The sequence below is a fragment of the Vigna unguiculata genome, chromosome 3, assembly GCF_037176805.1.
Source record: "Vigna unguiculata cultivar grain cowpea cultivar isolate G323 ecotype 2 chromosome 3, ASM3717680v1, whole genome shotgun sequence".
NCBI classification, from domain to species: domain Eukaryota; kingdom Viridiplantae; phylum Streptophyta; class Magnoliopsida; order Fabales; family Fabaceae; genus Vigna; species Vigna unguiculata.
Window position 1 is genome coordinate 56,166,793 of NC_140794.1, and position 21,347 is coordinate 56,188,139.

At 33.1% G+C, this 21,347-nt stretch overlaps 1 protein-coding gene across 6 annotated transcripts; it reads left to right on the forward strand.

Moving 5' to 3' along the window:
• The first annotated feature begins 2,497 nt into the window (after nt 1-2,497).
• On the forward strand, nt 2,498-20,074 carry EMB2746 (RNA-metabolising metallo-beta-lactamase family protein). Of its 6 annotated transcripts, none has more exons than XM_028063921.2 (18): nt 2,502-2,796; nt 3,513-3,741; nt 4,037-4,160; nt 4,876-4,932; nt 5,222-5,413; nt 5,496-5,573; nt 6,086-6,268; nt 6,350-6,430; nt 6,858-6,923; nt 7,012-7,104; nt 7,437-7,562; nt 7,905-8,018; nt 8,149-8,244; nt 8,325-8,422; nt 8,501-8,898; nt 15,347-15,810; nt 19,559-19,660; nt 19,856-20,074. In XM_028063921.2, exons 1-17 carry the CDS (start codon nt 2,640-2,642, stop codon nt 19,655-19,657), a joined length of 2,655 nt encoding a protein of 884 aa, XP_027919722.1. In that variant the 5' UTR covers nt 2,502-2,639; the 3' UTR covers nt 19,658-19,660; nt 19,856-20,074. The 6 variants fall into 6 exon arrangements, with proteins under 6 accessions (XP_027919727.1, XP_027919722.1, XP_027919721.1 ...); XM_028063923.2 differs by having other exon boundaries at nt 2,504-2,796; nt 19,562-19,660; XM_028063926.2 differs by lacking the exons at nt 19,559-19,660; nt 19,856-20,074 and adding an exon at nt 15,082-15,206 and having other exon boundaries at nt 2,498-2,796; nt 15,347-15,487.
• The last annotated feature ends 1,273 nt before the right edge of the window (nt 20,075-21,347 follow it).

A 21,347-nucleotide genomic window follows, 5' to 3' on the forward strand; every position in this document is an offset into this window, starting at 1 on the left:
TTAATTATTTCTTTGGTCCCCATTTTCGTTCTAAAATATCAATTTGGTCCTTTCTTTTTTAGAAGTCTCAATTAGGTCCCTAATTTTGTTAAATGGTATTAAAGATGCCTTTTCTTTTAAGTTGTGGTAAACGACATTTGTGGTTGTTAAGGTGGATTTGTGTAATAGTTAGATTTTGAATACAGTGGAAAAATCTTTAATTTTTGGCAAAAATATGTGTCATGGTATATTTGAATCCCTAAATTGTGAAAAAAAAAACATTCATCTTTTTCTCCTTCGTTTTGGTCAATCATGAATTTGGGGAATTCTTCTTCATCTTCATTTTCAACTTTGAATGTTCTCTTTTCTCCCTCCATGCTATTTTCCTTCACGTCTTATTAGGTCATTGTTAGTGAGAATAAAAGGGACACAAATTTTGAATTTTGAATTGTTGGTTTTGGACCCTCTAAGACTCATGTATTCCCTCATGTGAGTTTGAATAAATCTATATTGACCTCTTAGTTCTGACTTATTCATGACCAAGATGACAATTGGGGGCTAGGTTTTTTTCTCACCTTTTGTTTATGTTCTTCTTTATTATGCAAATATTACCGTCTTAATCCATGATTTGGACTTTGTTGTATATGGTTTGTTATTGACCTTGTGAGTTTTAGGTTTGTTCTTGATCTTGTGAGTTTAGGTTTCTAATTTGAGTTAGTGGATTTGATGGTGTACAAGATACTGATTAAGTGTGCATTAAGATTGTTGATTAGGTGAATTCATTAGATTGGGGAATTGAGTGCCGATAGGGGGTGAAACGGTGAACGGGTCATGGTTTAGTTCTTTGTAGTAGTCTCTCGCTAGAGTGCCTTATCGAATAACAAGGCAATGGTGGGAATTTTGGCATTGGAAGTTATAGGGTTGGTGTTAAAGGTTGTTAATTTATGGCAGTCTTTGAGTGATAGGGAAATATTGAGTTTGAGGGAAGGGATTGTGAATTCAGTTGGAGTCAAAATGGTGGTGCTTGACAATGATGATTACTTGATGGAACTTGGAATGATGAGACACTTCATAACTTTCAATCTCTTGCACGCTTGGTGGCTAGGTTGGGTAAGAAATGCGTGGATCCAAATTATCATTGTTTTGAACATTTTGTTCATAACCCAACTCAAAATTATTTCAATTGGTCCGGGTGGGAGTATAGGTGGAAAAAGATGGAGAGGAAAGTGAAGAAAATGAAAAAATTTACTACGACATAGTTTTGCAAAGAGATTGAGGTGCTAGCAAAGGTTGAACAAACTTTCAGGAGAATGCAGGCAAATCCAAAATTGCATTGGTGTGAAATTGCTTGAGTTTTAGAAGAAGGTCATGTTGCAACTCTTGTTCTACTAATAGAATCCCCAATTTGCTTTATTTACACAAACCCTAATTTCAAAATTAATTTTAAATATTAAATCACATTTTATTTGTCGACCACGCCAATAATTACTTTGCTGTTAATGGTCTTTGTCACTGTTTCAACACACATAACCATGTTCTCACTGTTCACTTAACAACGTTTATCCCAGCTTAATAGAAAAAGACATCTTTGATACCATTTAACAAAATTGGAGACCTAATTGAGACTTCTAAAAAAAAGGACAAAATCAAATATTTTAAAACAAAAATGAGGATTAATGACATAATTAAAACTTTAATTTAATTGCAATAAGAATAAAAAGTTATTATTATTATTAGGTTAGGAGTACCTTGCTTCAAGAACTAAAAAGTTAAAGAGAATATTTTTTTCATTATGCTATTTTTTGTGATATTTTGAGATATAGTGTAAAACTTACATTAATGTCTTTATAGTTTGAAATGAATGTTCAAAACACCTACAACATATCATTCCACGTGTGAATAGCAAATATTAAACTTATTTGCTGTTTTGTTTCTTTCGGTGGAACGTTAAAACAATATATACATATTTTTGTTATCTTCTAAATGTTATTAGACACGTTACCCTTCTTAAGTGTTTTTATCCTCCTTTTATGTTTTCTTTTATTTTCTTAAAAAAATTATTGACAGCTTAAATGCTCGTAAATTAACTTTTACAAATTAAATAAATACTCGTCTTTTTATTCATCTAATAAAAGGTATAACCCTTCCAGATTTCATCAACAAGTTTTTCCACTGCCTAAAACGAATCAAATTACTTTTACTTTTTCAATCCAGTTTCATTTAGAGTTCAGACAAAAAAGATTATTTATTTTTCCAAATTAATTTCTTTCTTCTATTCTCAACCAGACCAAACGCAATCTGAAATGCAACGATGAAACAAAATCATAATTAAAAAGAGTGGTTAGCATTTAGACCATTATAATTGGATTTAAAAAGAGGGGCAATTTGGTCAAAGAAAAAGGTGAAAAATATTATGTACCTTGACACTGTGCCACACGTGTGGTCCTAAAATATTTTGTTTCAAGACACGTTCCAACCGGTGTCGCTAAGCTAGGAAGAAAAAACCCTTAGCGATAAGAAAGATATTTCGGAAACAACGAAACTGATTAGAGTGTAATAGAGTGAGCATGTATCTCTTTCCCGCTTCGAACTCTCGAGTTAGAGAAAGAGCAGAAGCAGCTCCCTGCAAAACCCTCTGAACATTACATTATTAGGGTTTTATGCTATCAAGTCTGCACTCTCTTCTTCTTCTTCCTCTTATCAGAATGGCCTCTTGCACTTCCCTTTCTCTTTGTCCTCACACCTTCTGTTGCCGCCACCGCCCTTACCCTACTCGCCGTTCTCTTTCTTGCTCTCTCTCTTCTTCTTCCATCCATGGTAATCATCTTTTTATTTTTCACCAAACCTTGATAGAATGGATGCGGTTCTTTTGAGTTTTTTCAATTAAGGCTTCACCGTATTGAGTGGGATATTTCGTGTTTCTAATTGAATTCTTGTTCCTCCTCACATCGTTCTATTTTAGCTAGGATTTGTAATGTTTGAAATGAAGCTTCCGAGGCACCACTACCACATTTGAAAGTGATTTTGATAGGATTTGGGTTTTTAAACGAGTGACACTGTAGCCATCACTCTGCCGATTTGACTTAAAACATGTCTTGTTCTGTTTTGAGATAAACTCTTTCATAAATACTTCTACAAATTCTTGAAGATGAATGTAAGAAAACAGTAAAGAAAAGTTTTTCTCATAAGTAATAAATTATCTTTTTAAAACACTAGTATCGGCTAACTTCTATAAATTAATAAATTAGTTTATACGTATATTTTAACTTATGAAAAATTTATGTAGTCTTTTCTTCTTGTTTTCTTTCTCTAAAGAAGTGCTTATATCCTTCTTGTTTTCTTCCTGTCAAGAAATTTTTATATAGATAAGTTTATACAAATAGACATTAAATTATTGTTTTGTTTCGTTTCTCTTCCTTGCACTATATAGTGATTAACTTTCTGTTTGTTCGTTTTACCTGTAATTTTAATCCTATGCATGGTTATTTTTTCTTTCTCTCGACTAGTTCGGTTTATACTGCTTGATTTTGTAGATACGGATGGACCTAAAGTTCTGCGTAAAAGATCGAGAAGGATAGAAGGTCCTAGAAAAAGCATGGAAGATTCTGTTCAACGCAAGATGGAGGAATTTTATGAAGGACGGGATGGGCCACCCCTAAGAGTTCTTCCCATTGGTGGGTTGGGTGAAATTGGGATGAATTGCATGCTTGTTGGCAACTATGATCGCTATATCCTTATTGATGCTGGTGTCATGTTTCCAGAGTATGTCTTACAATCCATCCTCATCCTCTTCTCTGCGTATTTATGGTACACGAAGAAAAGAATATACTTAGCCCGCTAATAGTTTGAATTGTTGCATGACATTTTCTTATGAAAGACTTTAAAATATAAATACTAACTAAAGTTGGAATGGATCCCACAGTCGAGAACATTTTGAAATTTCAAAAATCTCTTTAAAGTCACAATCAAAATGCCACTGCATGATTGTTGTTTGCTCTGATTTATTTTTCTTTATAGGTGAACTGACCTTGATTTATGCATGGATTGCATATTTCAGCTATGATGAGCTTGGGGTCCAGAAGATCATACCTGATACAACGTTTATAAGAAAATGGAGACACAAAATTGAAGCAGTTATTATAACACATGGTCATGAAGATCATATTGGTGCATTGCCTTGGGTAATGCTTTCTTCTCCTAGGAACTGCCAGTTTGAAAAATACTCTTTGTCAACCAGTTCTCTTTGATAGATTCCTATATATCAGTTTGCATATTTGTAATGAGATATAATGCCCCCTGTTTGATACATTGTACCATAAAAAACTGAGGCTGAGATCAGAGAAGCATCCTTAGTTTAATGAATAAATCAATAGTAGATGCCTTTGCTTCCATGCTATGACAATTGAAAGGTAATGCAATGAGCCTCAAGAAGACATACCACCATTCAATAAATTAGTTCTCTGATCAGTGGCTTTATAGTAGGTTTTAAGGACTAACTTGGGCTCATGGATACGTATATTGACTATTTGTAGTGTACTCTTTTACAAGCTTTGACATATGTCTTATCACAAATGTAGTATTTGAGTGCACTTTTTTGCAAATTACTGGGTGTATATTCCTTGCTTGTAAGATTGACAGTAATTTAAAGCATTCATATTTACAAATCTTCCGTGGTATATGATTGTTTAAGTTCTCCATTTTTTCCTTTCTTCTAAATCTAATGAGTTATTTTTATAATATAAAGTATTCTGATTTTACTTTGTTTTCTTGTACTCTATCTATTTCTCTAACATTTAATCTAGTTTATTATTCTATTATATATTTTAAGAATTTTTGCTGCCATTTTCTTTAATGATTTACATGTGGTCTTGATTTAACTTTGATTTGGTCCATCAGGTCATCCCGGCATTAGATTCTCATACACCAATTTTTGCGTCATCCTTTACCATGGAGGTAAGAAAAAGTCTTTTATGGTCTTATTACTTTTTCGGTAACGTGCTGCTTTTCATTTGTTTTGTCAAATGAATCAACAATAACCTGCCATAAAGGTGATAGGAGGATTTTAGTGTTAACATATTTTGAACTTCAAGTTGACTGACTAATTCTTGAACTCTTAACTTTGAGCCACTGTATTAATATTATTAACAAAATTCGTGACACAGTTTAGTTGTCAAAGTTCTATCCTTTGGATTGCTTATTTTATTCATTACAGTTCAGAGGTGAAACTTTTTCTTTGTAACAGCTTATAAGGAAGCGTTTGAAGGATCATGGTATTTTTGTTCCATCCCGACTGAAAGTTTTTAGAACGAGGAAGAAGTTTATGGCTGGGCCATTTGAAATAGAGCCTATCACAGTGACTCATTCTATTCCTGATTGCTGTGGCCTAGTGCTCCGATGTTCTGATGGTACCATTCTTCACACTGGGGATTGGAAGGTTACTATTTACTTCATTTTATAATGCATTGTCCCTCTCTTCTGCCTTGAATCTCCTGTTGCTGAGCTTGTTGATTCAACAGATTGATGAAAACCCGTTAGATGGTAAAGTTTTTGATCGTGAAGCTCTAGAGGAACTCTCTAAAGAAGGAGTCACCTTGGTGAGCCTCCTTTATCTATTAATTATTATGATGTTTCTCTGTGGCACATAAATAGTCCTTTGATGGTGAATCTGGCTCTCATGATCTGTATTGTGCTCATAGATGTGCCCAAAAGGATAATATCTTTCTGCTTTTTAGAAGTTTCCAGTTGTGGTCTTATCAGTAACTTTTTTATTTTTTTCAAGGATACCGATTGACCTACACCAACCAAAAGTTTAACTTCTTTTTTTATTTAATTCAACTATGTTTGTAAGTGGCTTTTATTTGTTTTGGGGTTGACCTAATGTTTGACCTGACCTAATAAGGATATCAGCTCTATCTTTATTTTTTCCCATGGATATAGGTCTGCAATTTGTTGTAGGTTGAGCACAAATGCTAGACTGTGTTGTTTTTTTTTTTTTTTTAATTTTTCCACTGTATGCCTGGTTATGACAAATATATGTAGCCTTTCTTCTTTTCTTTAATATGGATAAAGGGTAGAAGGAAACGGTGCTTTGGATTTTTCTTTTCAGATGATGAGTGATTCAACAAATGTACTCTCACCTGGAAGGACAACCAGTGAATCTGTTGTGGCAGATGCACTGTTGAGGAATATTTCAGCTGCTAAAGGACGTGTTATAACGACCCAGTTTGCATCAAATATACATCGTCTTGGAAGTGTGAAAGCTGCTGCTGATTTAACTGGTAGAAAGTTGGTATGTTCGTTGTTCTCACAAACAAGTTCATATAATCGATAAACAAGTGTTTGCACTATAGTTTCGTGTCTATACTATCAGGTATTTGTTGGCATGTCGCTAAGAACATATTTAGATGCAGCTTGGAAGGATGGAAAAGCTCCAATTGATCCATCTACTTTGGTAATAAACTTTCAGCTAATTTACCTGTTTTTTTTCTTTATCTGCAAAGCAGCTATTTTATCTGTTATTCCTCCTAATTCATTCTTTTAATGGTATTTGATAATTGGATTGTTTTCTATTATTTTTATAAAGTATGTTGAGATATGACTTAAGTGATTAGCAGATGGAAACTGGACGTTGGAGGGTATTGTATTATCGATTAGGTTGTTAGTGGAAATCATTGCAATTTTCAAGTAGGCAAATAGCCAGCTCTAGGTTTTGCTTTGTTTCACTTGGACCTTGGACCTAGTTGGCCTTCCTTTGTACTATTGCACCAGCAGTTAGTTTTTATTTTCTCTGCAACCGAGTTGTATATCCTGGCTTTTGTAAGAGCTTCTACAAGTCACATACATGTTGCCTGCTATTAATTATATCTTATTTTACAAAGGTGAAAGCGGAGGATATTGATGCTTATGCACCAAAAGATTTGCTAATTGTTACAACGGGGTCTCAAGTAAGAACCTTTTAAGGTCTTTAGATTGTCTAGCTCCATTGACTGATCAAGTTTATGAGATTTGACCAAATTTATGCTATTGTGTCAGGCAGAACCACGTGCTGCCTTAAATCTTGCATCTTATGGAAGTAGTCATTCTTTCAAGCTGACAAAGGAGGATATTGTGTTGTATTCAGCCAAGGTATGACACCCACACTAGGTATTTTACATTTTGATTTGTCTAAAGCATGTCCAGTATAAATAAAGCTTGTTTATGAACACTTAAATTCTGATAAATAATATAACTATTTTTTAAACCTATCTTAGAAAGGTGGCAAAGAAAAAATATTATCTGCTAATTAACCAATATATTATTCGAACTTACAATTTACTGTTTCTACTTTTAAATTTTGATTCATTCTTGTAACAATTTCTGAATTATTTTCCCTGCATGAATCATAAATATAATTCTGAAAATTTCTATCCAAAAGTAATGTGTTATTAATCTATCCTTTGTTTTTGTATCACTATTAGGTTATCCCTGGCAACGAGTCTCGCGTTATGGAAATGCTAAACCGCATATCAGATATTGGATCAACTATAATTATGGGGAAGAATGAATGTCTGCACACATCTGGACATGGGTACCGTGGAGAATTGGTAACGTTTTTATTGCATTATTCAACATCACTAAATAATTGTTTTCTACAAAAAATTTAAAAAATGAAGAATATCCCAAATTTTTAAATTACATAGACTTAGTTGCTTTTCAAATTGTTCTATCTTTTTGCGTCTTTTCTCTACACTGTTTTAACTAAATGTCACATGGATAATCAAGCCTTGCCAAACTAGTTACTTTGTCATGACACATTTTCAGTTAATTATTTATAAGATTTGTCTTCTTTATATGAATTCCTGTCAATTATTTATATGACACTGTTTTACCCTGTATGGTTTGTCTTTGATTTGGCATATTACTGAAGATGGCAATTATTTCTGCAGGAGGAAGTGCTTAGAATTGTGAAGCCACAGCATTTTCTACCCATACATGGAGAACTCTTGTTCTTGAAGGAACATGAATTACTTGGAAAATCAACTGGCATTCGACACACAACTGTGAGTGGTTGCCTTTGTTCATGTTCTTCGTGATACATGAGCTACCAGTGTCAATAACCAGATTTAGATAGGCATTGCATATGAATTATTTCATAAACTGCTGAAGCAACTGATGAGATTTATGCACCAGGTTATTAAGAATGGAGAGATGCTTGGTGTTTCTCATTTGAGAAACAAAAGAGTCCTTTCCAATGGTTTTATTTCACTTGGAAAAGAGAATTTCCAGGTTGGTGGCTCCAAAAGATTCTGGTGATCTCGTTTTTAGAAATTTATAATTTTGAGATTACCTCCCACTTTTTCATGCAGTTGATGTATAGTGATGGAGAGAAAGCATTTGGTACATCAAGTGAACTCTTTATTGATGAAAGAATGAGAATTGCATTAGATGGCATCATAGTTGTTAGGTAATGTTTAATGTTCTGAATTAAGTCTAACCCATGTATATCTTGTTTAATATCATGCTAATATTCATCTTTCTACAGCATGGAAATATTTCGCCCACAAAATTTAGACAGTCCGGTTGAGAACACCTTAAAAGGAAAAATAAGAATTACGACAAGATGCCTGTGGCTTGACAAGGGTAAGCTGTTGGATGCACTCCATAAAGCTGCTCATGCTGCCCTTTCAAGCTGCCCTGCAAGCTGTCCACTGGCTCATATGGAAAGAATTGTGTCTGAGGTGTTGAGAAAAATGGTGAGGAAGTACAGTGGCAAACGGCCTGAAGTTATTGTCATTGCTGTAGAAAATCCTGCAGCTGTACTTGCTAACGAGATAAAGACGAAGCTGTCTGGAAAATTCCATGTGGATGGGACACCAACATTCAGAAAAGTGCTGGATGGACATGGGAAAGAAAATCAGAGAACCAAAACACAAATAAGAGGTAACTCAATTTACATTTGAAGAATACATATAGAATTGTGGAGGTCTGGTTTATGTGCAATTGTGCAATTTATATGAAGGTTAAAATAGGTCATGTTAATTGTATGTTTGCATGCTTTCTTTGCAGTCATTTTTCTAAACGAACTGGATCATATTCAGAACTGAATCAAAAAAATGCAGTGTTTATTGATAGATCAAGCAATCTCTGAATAGTATGCATTAGGATACTGAAACAGAGATTGAGAAACAGGATAGAGCAATAATAACGCAGAATCCCCTTCTCTTTGTATTTGAGAGACCAGGTCTCTCCTTAATCTCAATGCTGATCACTATTGATTCCCTACTATCATTTATAACCTGTCATGCTCGTATTTGCCTCCAACTAAACGAGAATGTGATAGATACCCACTAATTAGTTACACTAGTTAAGATTGTTGGCTGAAGAAATGAAGCAGGGTCGATTGAGAGATCTCTGCTGAAGTTTTGGGAGAATTAGGGCCTTTTGAGCATTGAGAGCTGTAGACCTTGAAATTCTACAAATTAGGGACTACTGCAATCGAGAAGCAGAACAGAAGCACCAAAGGAGCAGCATCTGATTTGGCACCAAAAGTTTTGCAGATTATTATGCAAATGAAAATTTTCTGAATAACTCAAGTTACTCAGCTTATCTAGTAATTACAATTTTGTGTTTACTAAGAGATTAATGATGATTCTAGTGCACATATATAAGTACATGAAAGAGCTGGTCGTATTCTATGAACAAGACTTGAGGGGAAAGGTCCAATGTCTTGTTTTGTGTGCTGTGTGAAATTAACTATAATTATATGCTTTTGATTATTTGGAGATTTGTTTTCTTCTTCTTATTAGAATGCTATTTTTTTTTATATTAAAAAAAATAGTATTCTAAATCATCTGTAAATTATAGATGGCTCATACAAACCCAACTACCTCATCTGATATGGGACAAGTAGCAAGAGCTATTGAAAGGATGGCTAATGTATTTCAACAAGGAGATGCTATGAATAGGCAAGTTGTTATTAATCAACTTAATGCAAATGCGTTGCGGGTCAACCAACAAGCTCACCCTCTTGAGTATGTAGGTTTATCGAATTCTTGAGGAATCATCCTCCTTAATTTAGTGACAACTGTTAGAATGTAATAAGCTGTTACAAATTTCTAGAAAATCAACCGTTGTTTTTATTATAATTGATTATGTAAAATAGTATAAATACATATTGTGTGGTCTGCATTAGATACACAATACATTCGAAACATGTACAATTCTATAACAACCATGATCCAGATGTATCTGACCAATGGATTCAAGAAGTGGAGAAGATCTTCATGGCTATGGGTGTCATGAAGAGAGGAAGGTGACCTTTACTATACATTTGCTGAAAGATGAGGTTGAGTTTTGGTGGAATGGAACCTTAGCAAGATTCAATAGTCAAACCTCAACTGAAACCTAGAGATGAAAAAAATTCAATATGGGCTTGAAACATGAGATCAAGCTAAGTTTGAGGTATTTATGATCATAAGAGTTTGAAATATCTCCTTGATCAGAAAGAGTTGAACATGAGATAGAAGGTGGATGAAATTCTTGAAGGACCATGATTTTGAATTAGGATGGTTGATTCCTAATTAATAGATGTTTTTATTATAATTGATTATGTAAAATAGTATAAATACATATTGTGTGGTCTGCATTAGATACACAATACATTCGAAACATGTACAATTCTATAACAACCATGATCCAGATGTATCTGACCAATGGATTCAAGAAGTGGAGAAGATCTTCATGGCTATGGGTGTCATGAAGAGAGGAAGGTGACCTTTACTATACATTTGCTGAAAGATGAGGTTGAGTTTTGGTGGAATGGAACCTTAGCAAGATTCAATAGTCAAACCTCAACTGAAACCTAGAGATGAAAAAAATTCAATATGGGCTTGAAACATGAGATCAAGCTAAGTTTGAGGTATTTATGATCATAAGAGTTTGAAATATCTCCTTGATCAGAAAGAGTTGAACATGAGATAGAAGGTGGATGGAATTCTTGAAGGACCATGATTTTGAATTGATGTACTATTCCAAAAAAGCAAATGTTGTGACAAATGTACTCAATAGAAAGAAGATTCATGTAGTTGGCATGATGGTAAAAGAATTGGAGATGTTAGAAAAGTCTTGAGACATGAACATTAAAGTGGAAATCTAATCAAATCATATGTGTTGTGACATGCTTAACATAACTAACTAGTTTCTTATTATGATTAAGGAAAGGCAATTAGTAGATCTCGATGATTAGAATCCGGGAACAAATGGAACATGAGAGTCTAGAATTTTCTATAGGAGTTTATGGATCTTGAAAGGAAGAGTTTGTGTGTCCAATCATAAAGAATTGCAAAAGATGATTTTAGATGAAGGTCATGAAAGCAAATTTAGCATACGCCTTAGTTTGACTAAGATGTATAGAAATCCTTCTGGGGGTTAAGAATGAAGAAAGATGTTGTCATGTATATTTCGTCTTGCTTGACATATCAAAAGGCAAGAGTAGAGCATAAAGAACTTAGATGGATGTTAGAACAATTAGAGATCCCTAATGAAAGTGGGACAATATTACTATGGACTTTGTTACTCATCTTCCAAGATCAACAAAAGGTTGCAATGATATTTGGGTCATTGTTGATAGGCTGACAAGGTGTGCGCATTTCATACCTATTAACATGAGATATTCTCTAGAGTGATTGTCACACATATATATTAAAAAGGTAGTAAGGATGCATGGCATTCCTTCAAACATAGTGTCTAACAAAGACTTAAGATTCATTTCTAGGTTCTAGAAAAGTGTCCATGAGGCTTTGGGGACCGATTTAAATTTGAGTTCTGTTTATCATTCTCAGACGGATGGTTAGTTGGAGAGGACTATACAATCCTTTGAAGATCTGTTGTGGGCTTGGCTTGTATCCTTGATCACCTTGGAGCTTGGGGAGAAATTTTACCTTTTATAGAGTTTACTTACAATAGCACCCTACACAAGTATAGGAAAGATACTTTTTTAAGCTCTGTATGGTAGGAAGTGCATAACTCCTTTGTGATACGATTCTATCCAAGAAAGAGTACAATCATTTCTGAATTTGAATTCTCAAGAGGCACGACGTGAATAAATCAGAGAATAATGTGGAATAAGACAGAGATAAAGGATGCCGCAATCTAGCAGATTGATAAGTCAAGTGAAGATTCGCCACAAAGATGTTAATTTTTGATAAGAACCAGAGACCTAAGCCAAGAACAAAAAGAATCCTCTCTTTAATGAAATCAAATTTAATATATGACTCTACATTAGTTTTTGGTACCTCTATATATAGGCACATAAGTTTAAGAAAACCTAAGAACCTTACAAGAAGGTCCAAGCCCGAAAACATAAAAACATAAACTAATTTATAAAAGAAAGTCCAAAGCCCAAAACCATATAACAAAGCTAATTTCCAAAAGAAAATCCAAAGTCTAAAAACATAAACTAATTTGCCTAAAAACTCTTTCAAATGTGCTCCAAGCTATAATCTTTATATACTTTGAATTTCTGATTGCTTGTAGCATCAAGAGCCTTCAATAGATTTGATCTTCCAATCTCGTGCTCCTTGCCCTTGTCATAGGTCCTTTAAATTGTAAAGGTTCATCTTCAAGTTCTTCTTGTATGGAATCTTTGGATAGTCCTCTATCACTTTGTGTTGGTATCAAGATGGGGAAAGCATGTCACTAAGACCAAAATTCTTAGAACAAACTAATGAGAAGGTAAAATAGATTCAAGAGAAGATGAAAGCATCTTTGAGCAGACAAAAATCCTAAGGAGATAAGATGATAGTTTATATGGAATATAAGAAAATATTTAGTTAAAGAAAAATATGATCCATAATATTAGAAGAATAAGTTAGAATGAGGCTGGATGAATAAGAGAGGAAATGCATTTTTGATAAAAATAAATATATATGGTTATTGAGGTTGATAACTACTTAACAATGATATTCCTAAAATTATTCAAATGGTTTTTTGATTTTATGGTGTTGAAATTCTTTGGATGTAGTGAATATATTTTCTACACTATTATATAAAGAGGAATTCCTCTTTTGGTGTACAAATTTTGTTTTCCTCATTTTTGTTGATTTGATTTGATTTCAGTCCCTAATTTTTTTAAAAAATCTTAATTTCATGTGCTCCAAATTTAGAACAAATTTAATATTTTTAGAAATGTAATGATGATACTTTTATTACAAGCGATATTTCTATTACATATTTTTAACAATATTTAATTTATTTAAATTTATATTTTACATTAAACTTTATTTAAATTGTATTTTAAAATTATAAATATATAGATTAATAAATTTATACTTGAAATATTTGTATAATATTCAATATCAACAATATTTTAGAGTTGGCTTAAAAATAACAATTTTATAAATTCAAATGTAAAATTTTAAAATAATTTTATAACAAATTAAAATAAATATATTTAAAATTTTAATATTAAATACAATTAATATTATTAAAATATTTAATAAAAAATATCAATTTTAATAAAAATAATCATAACATTATATAAAAGTAAAATTTGGTCTAAAGTTGGAGTGCCTGAAATTGAAAATTTTTAAAAAAATTTAGGATTCAAATCCAATTAATAAATATGAGGACTAAATTGAGATTCATACAATAATTTGACACGTGGCACACTACAGATGTGACATGTGGCATACATATTTTTTTTAAAAAAAATTTAAAAATTTTTACAAAAAAATTAAAAATTTTAAAAAAAATTCAAAAAATTCAAAAAAATGAGGAGCTGACACGTGGCACCTACTTAACGGTGTTGGTTCTCTACTAACAGAAATGACCTAATTGATACTAATTTACAAAAATGAGAACCTAATTGAGACTAATAAAAATACGATGACCAAATTGAGATTTTGCGACAAAAACGAGGACCAACGGAGTATTTTAACCTATAATAAACAAATATCAACAAAAAAATAAAAATAAACATATAGCTACAATAAAATTGTAAAAGTCATTTAAATTTACATTTATAATTTTAGTAATAATAATAATTTTATTATTTGTTTTATCATAAAAAAAAGTGAACACTCATGCATTATGCATGAGTTTTCACTGGTGTATTATTATTTTGATACATTAAATTATATATATAGTTCAGTTTATTAGGATTTGATTTTTGTAAGATTTAATTTTATAAGATATGAAATAATATGATATATTGAGTGAAATTATTATATGGGTTTGTATAAAAAAAATATAGTAAGAAATGGAAAGAAATTATGTTCATGGTGTAGTTTTAGAAGAAAATTATTTGGAAAGGAAATATTTGTAAAATATGCAGTAAATTTGATTATTATGTATTTTAGTTGTTATTGGTAGAATTGTTTTTATTTAGTAAGATATTTATGTTGAATTTGAATTAAGAAATTAATTTTATTGATTTTTAATTGAATTTATGATATGTTTGATTTTGTTGTAATCTTTCTTGAGCAAATAAAATTGTCTTGTAAGAAAAGATTATTTCATTTTAGCTGTTATACAAATTATTGTTGTGCTTAAAATATATTAAATTGTCGGGCTTAATATATATTATGTATGGAATTTTAGGAGCTGATATTTTAAGTATGAAAATTTTATTATGAAAGAGAGTTCATAATTTCTATGTGATACGAGTAGGTGCGGAAGATATGTTGGAATTAAGGAGATTGGGTGGAAGATCATTAGTCGCATAAGAAGTAGTATGAATGAACTTTAATATAAAGTTTTACTTAATCTTAGTATTTTTAAATCAATAAATGAATTAATTGATTTATTAAATAGTTATGGTGATTGAGAAAGTTTGGTGTAAGATGATTTTTCTATAAATAGTTATATTTATTGTGTTAGATATTGGACCTAACCTTATTTTCATTGTTGGTAATTACTGTATGATCCCGTAAATAAATTATGAGGGGAGCATAGAGAAATAAAGTTTACGATTTGGAGAAGATATTTTTAATTTTTGAAGAGGGATCAAATCAAGGATTTTCAGTTTGAATATGTTTGAATTTAAATAATTTTAAATAAGAAAATGATAAAGAAGAAAAATAATAGTTAACATAAATTTTGAATCCTGGAACCTGTGGATTATAGGTCCAGCTCGCATTCGCCGCGCCACCCTGATACATATGTCCATGAATCCAAACATTAATAGCAAAAACTTCCAAAAGGCTTTAATTACTAATTCCACCAGTGTTGAAATGCAGTGAACTTCCGTGGTATGCGCCCAATCATTGTCTCCCTTTTCCTTTTTACTATATTTGGTCTAAGTATTAGTGATTTCAACTGATATTTTTCTGCTACATTTTTTGTCTATATCATATAATTTTTTACACCGTAGTTCTATTATTTGGTGCAGATCGAATTGATGTAGGTGGTATACTACCTATTGAAGACATAGCTATTTCAAGTGGAGTTGAGGATGACTTGTCTGATGCGGAGGTTTCAGACGATTTTTTTAAACCACTTGTTGGATCCTCTCCAGTTGAGAAGTCAATTAAAGCTAACAATGGTTATGTACCACAAATGGAGAAGTCATCCCCTTTGAAGGATGGTGGTTCTGAAGACACCGAAGAATGCAATTCTGTAAATACATCAAATTCTGAACCTAAATCTTCAAAATCAGCAAAAAGAAATAAATGGAAACATGATGAAGTTAAGAAGCTGATTGGCATGCGTGGGGAAATGAATGACCGATTTCAAGTTGTTAAAGGAAGAATGGCCCTCTGGGAAGAAATATCTCAGAATTTGTTGTCTAATGGGATCAGCAGAAGCCCCGGGCAGTGTAAATCTCTGTGGACATCGTTGTTACAGAAATACGAGGTTTGTTTCTTCAGTTGTGTGACTTCATGTTAATCTTATAAAGCAAACAATTCAGTTCCTAGAAATAATCCTCCATAATTGTTGGTTGTTTATGTTTAAGGAAGCCTCTACATTGGATGTTGTCGAAAGGGGAACAAATCCTTATGCTGACATTTTTAACTTGTACAAATCTTGTTCATAACCAACAACTCACTGAGTGGGCCGCTATTACCAATGCCTTGGAACTGCATTTTGGCCCTTCTACTTATGCCAACCATGGGGCAGAACTGTTCAAGTTTCATCTTGGCCCCATAACATATTATCAAGCAGCTTTTGGAAAGCTCTGTAACTGTGTCACGAGCCCCCCTCTGGAAATGATTTTAAATTGTTTCATTTAGGACTCATTCTTGAGATTGGAAGAGAATTAGATGTTCTCCTACCTACTTCCATTTCTAAGGCTTTAGGGCTGGTTAGTCAGTTGAATCCAAAATATAAGATTCCCAAAGAAAACCTTTTGCCCATCTCCCTTTTTTCCACAACCTTGAAATCATTTTCCTCTCACATGCAAAACCAACCCATCATCCACCTCTAGAGTTATCTCACCCAACCCCATACCCATCAAGAGCCTACCAGCAACTTAACTACAAGAAAGGCGAGCAATCTATTTGTGTTGAAACTGTGATGAGAAATACTACTCTGGCCACAAAGGTTGTTCAGTGTTTTTCTGTTGTTGTTAGGGGATGAGTTTTCTTCTTCTGCCATCCTTCCTCCACTAGATGGCCGCATTATAACTGAACCAAATGACCCCTTTCTACTCACATCTTCAAATTTGGAGTATTTCTTGAAGGTTTACCGGTCACTATCTTAGTGGACACTTATAGTTCTCACAATATTTTGCAACCACATTTACACCTCCATTTGTGTACTGTTCAAACCCTCAAATTATTTTTTATTAACCAAACTTTTTACAAATATAACCAATTCTAGGACCTCACAATGATTTAGTGAAGATATCCGTCTATAATTGATAGTTATAATTAACAAATTGAGTAGTTATAATGTAACTCAATATGTTTAGTCCTCTCATGGAATAATGAATTTGAGGAAATATGTTAGGCAACTTGATAATCACATATAAGAGTCATTTGTGTGAACTCCTTGAATCTCAATTCTTTCAGCAGTTGTTTGAGCCAAATAAGCTCATAGGTGGTAGAGGTTGTAGTCTTATATTCTGCTTCTATACTAGATCTTGCTACTACAATCTCATGTCAAAAGGATATCCAACCAAATATGAATATGAATAACCCATAACACGAGTGTGGTTGTTTTGACTATATAACAAACTTTTTCCGAGGGCACCTTAATATACTTCAAAATGTGAATTACTACATTTCAATGTTTTGTACATGGAGAATTTGGAAACCAGCTTATCACATTGACTGCAAAGGAAATGTCAGGACTAGTAACTATATGGTAGTTCAATTTCCAACCAATCTTTTACTTCTAAGGATCAGGAAGTGACTCCTCCTGACTAGGTAGAAGTTTGGTATTTAGATCCATGGGTTTATGAGCTTAGACTTCCTTAGTTCAATTTCTTCTAAAATATCCAATGTATACTTCCTTTGAGAAATGACAATTCCATTGTTTAATTGTGCTACCTCAATCTCTAAGAAGTATGAGTTTCTGTTCTTGTTTGAAAATGACAACATAAGTGTTGTTTTATTTGTAAGATGCCATGATGATCATTACCTCGAAAAACAATGTCATCAACATACATTAACTAGTAAATACATCCAATGGTTGTGTGACGATAAAACACTGAATGATCAGCCTTGGATTGATTCATATGAAATTGTTTGTGAACTTTATTGAATCTACCGAACCATAAACCTTAGGAGATTGCTTAAGACTATGTGCATATTTGTGAAAGCAACATACCAATCTCCGTAAGCAACAAAACCAAGGGGTTGTTTCATATAAATTTCCTCCAACAACAAATCACCATGACGAAAGACATTCTGGCCATCTAACTAATAAAGAGGCCAATGACAAAGAACAACCATGGCAAGGAATAATTGGACTCAAGTCATATGAAATTATTGGACATGTTTATTGAATCTACCAAACCATAAACCCTAGGATATTGCTTGAGACTATGTAGATATTTGCGAAAGCAACATACCAATCTCCCTAAGCAACGAAACCAAGGGGTTGCTCTGTATAAATTTCCTCCAACAACAAATCACCATGATGGAAGACATTCTTGTCATCCAATTGATAAAGAGGCCAATGATAAAGAACAACCATGGCAAGGAATAATTAGACACAAGTCATCTTGGTGACAGGATAGAAGGTGTCACCGTTGTCTAATCTGAATACTTAGTATAACCTTTAGCCAACTTGAAGTCATCTTGGCGACAGAGAGGTGTCACTAGAATCCAATCCCAATATGAGTATAACCTTTGGTTATCAAGCGAGCTTTCAAGTTGATCAACAATGCCACCAGGACCAACGTTTATAGCAACCAACAATGCTTTTCCAGTAGGCAAAGACTGAGATCCTAAGTTCCATTGTTTTGAAAAGCATGCAGTTCAACAATCATAGCTTATCTGTAGCTAGGGTGAGCCAAAGCATCACCTACAATTTTAGGAATTCACACAAGAAATAGAAGAAAGACAAATATAAAGGAATGGAGACAATCGATGATAGCTTATAACATTATAATGGGATGAAAGATTACTAGAGGAGCATATACTTTAAGAAGAGCATTGGGAAGAACATACTCAAGTGATGGGGTGGGAGGGGATGAAGTAGGTGGCACTAAGAAAGAGTCAATGATGACCTAGCTGGAAGATGTAGATGCTGTTGGCAATTGTACACTCAAAAGTGAGACCCACCCTCAAATCAACCCATTTTCCACATTTCCCTCATTCGACCATATCACCACCCCATTCCCCCTCATCATCAATCTCTTGGAGAATAACACCTTTCGCTCTCCAATTCTGATCCAACTGTTTCCAATCCTTGAACTAAACACCACTTCTTCCCTATCACCACCGATGTGCCCTTGCTCATAAGCCAAATCACATGTCCCCTTTTTTTGAGCTCGTGCATGATCCACTCGCTTTACCCACACATTCCCAAATAACCATACTGATGAAGCCACATCTTTTCCCTGGGTCACTCACTGACCATCTAATCTCCCCAATTGTAATCCATTCCATAACCCACCAACGACTTTCATCCATAAACCTTGAGGACAAGGTTCATCTAAAGGATGGGGACTTTGATAGCGGGTTGTCAACACAACTTCAACATTCTAGGCCCATTAGAAATATCACTAGCGCACAGGATTACATTTGACCTTTGACCATGAGCTATCTTTGCTTGACTTGTGAATCTTTTCTATTACAGAATTTAGCTAGATGTTCGGCCTGCATTGTAGGGCTGTTGTACCTACCAAGGTCCTTTGCAAGATCAAACTTTTGGAAATAAAAAGGCGGCGAAGGTTTGTTGTTTTTAGTATAGGGTTTTATCTTTTGATTGCTTTGCTCACTGTCATAGTGTCACCATCCTAAAAAATGTGTACAACTAAGAATTAGTTAGGATTGTGACAGCATCTTCAGTTCCTCAAATGGAAAAGGTTGTGTTTCGTATAATACAAGTGTCCAACTATTGTAAGTATGTGATGAATGAATAAATGCTAGTATTAAATAAGACAGCCACGTTTTCCGGTTTCAACTACTCACATCTATATTTATTTTTAAAGCAGGAGGTGAAGAATGAGAAAAATGGCAAGAAGAAATGGCCGTATCTTGAGGAAATGGAGAGGATTCTGTCAGATAGCGAGACACCGGCATCTAAATGATCGGTAAGGTGATAGAGCAGACAAGAAAAATCTGCAAGAGTTTTCTGCATTATGATTGGTAATATGTCTGAACATGGTTGCTGGGAAGCTAATTCGCTAGCTGCATAATTCTTGCTTCTTGAACTCGTTCATTGAATAGCCATTTTTTTGAGACGGACAGCATTAATTAAAGTTCTTAACATTTTACATTGGCACAAGTTAATGAGAAGATCATACTGATTCTGGAGAGGATTTATACCCGTCTTCCAAAGGCTCCCCTTCCACCCAGTGACAGCACTGTAGGGTCTTTTCGATTGGTAATGAGCGGTTAATATGATGTAACGAGGTTAAAGTACATATTTCTGCTACTTATCGTAATTGATTTCATTATTTTTGTTCGTAGCACCGTCTTGGTATGAAACAACTATTTATTTTGCATCTTGGCTACATACGACAGTGAAAAGTGAGTCTCGTTGCTTTTAATTGTCATTTGGCCCATGCAACTCATAGGCTGTCTGTGTTGCGAAAATCAAAGCTGTATATACAGCAAAAGATACTGAGAAATGTGAGGAAACGGAGAACAAAAGGTGAAACTCATGTATACGATTAATTTATAGGTGCTTAAACGGAACTGATGTATACGATTAATTTTAAATATATCGAGGAATAAAAGTAGTCATATAATGAACCGTGACTAGAATATCATAATAAGATCATAAACTTTGCTTGATGTAGTTGTACATTATTTTCTACTTATATTCTTAATATAGATAACTAATTAATAGGACACATTAATGTTGTTTATTTTCTCTTCATGCCATATTTGTACCAAAATTGTGTGGACAATAGAATGATGAATGTTAGGTCGTGTATTTAGACCAAATTTTTTTATTTATTGAATATTAGTTTTTAAAATTAAAAAAAAATTGTCATAGAAACCGGAAACCTGTTTAAACCTTGCATTTTTGGTTTTTTTTTCGTCAAAATCATTCTTCTTGAACGTTAATTTGCTGATTATATATGTAAATTTTCAAAAATTAGTTTTAAAACATCTCGGAAACTAAATTTGGAAATGTTGTAAAATTAATTAATTTTAGAATTCATTTTTTGAAATGTATTAAGATATAATTACTTCAAAAGCTACATTCTTAAAGAGGACAGCATTGAGAAAAAACAACTCTCTTGAGTTTTAGAAATAAGTTTGTAGAATAAATAAATACAAGTCAAAAACTTGCTTTGGGGGGACGTTGTTGATTCGAAGTCAGTAAACCAATGTATTTAATACAAAAAACATAATTAATCAACACAACAATGCATTATATGTACCTTCACAAAGCTATGCTTGTGCGCGGGACACAATAAAAATATTAATGACATTTATTAAAGTAGGAAACAAGTCATGAAATAATGCTAAATAGAAAACAAAGATGAATATTGTAAAATAAGTAAAAATATATAAAACTAAAATTTTTTTTAGGTCATTTTTATAGAAGCAGTTAACTAATCCACTACATTTTTGAGAAAATAGTTAATAGTATTAATTTTATTTCAAATTTATATATTTTTAAATTACCCACAACAATGATGAGACATGCTTTAATTATTTTCTCAAACATTTTTGAGCTTAAAGTCCTTTAACCAATTTCATTAATATATGTATTCTTTAAAGCTCTATTAACTATGACTACGAATGACCATGTTAAGGTTTCTA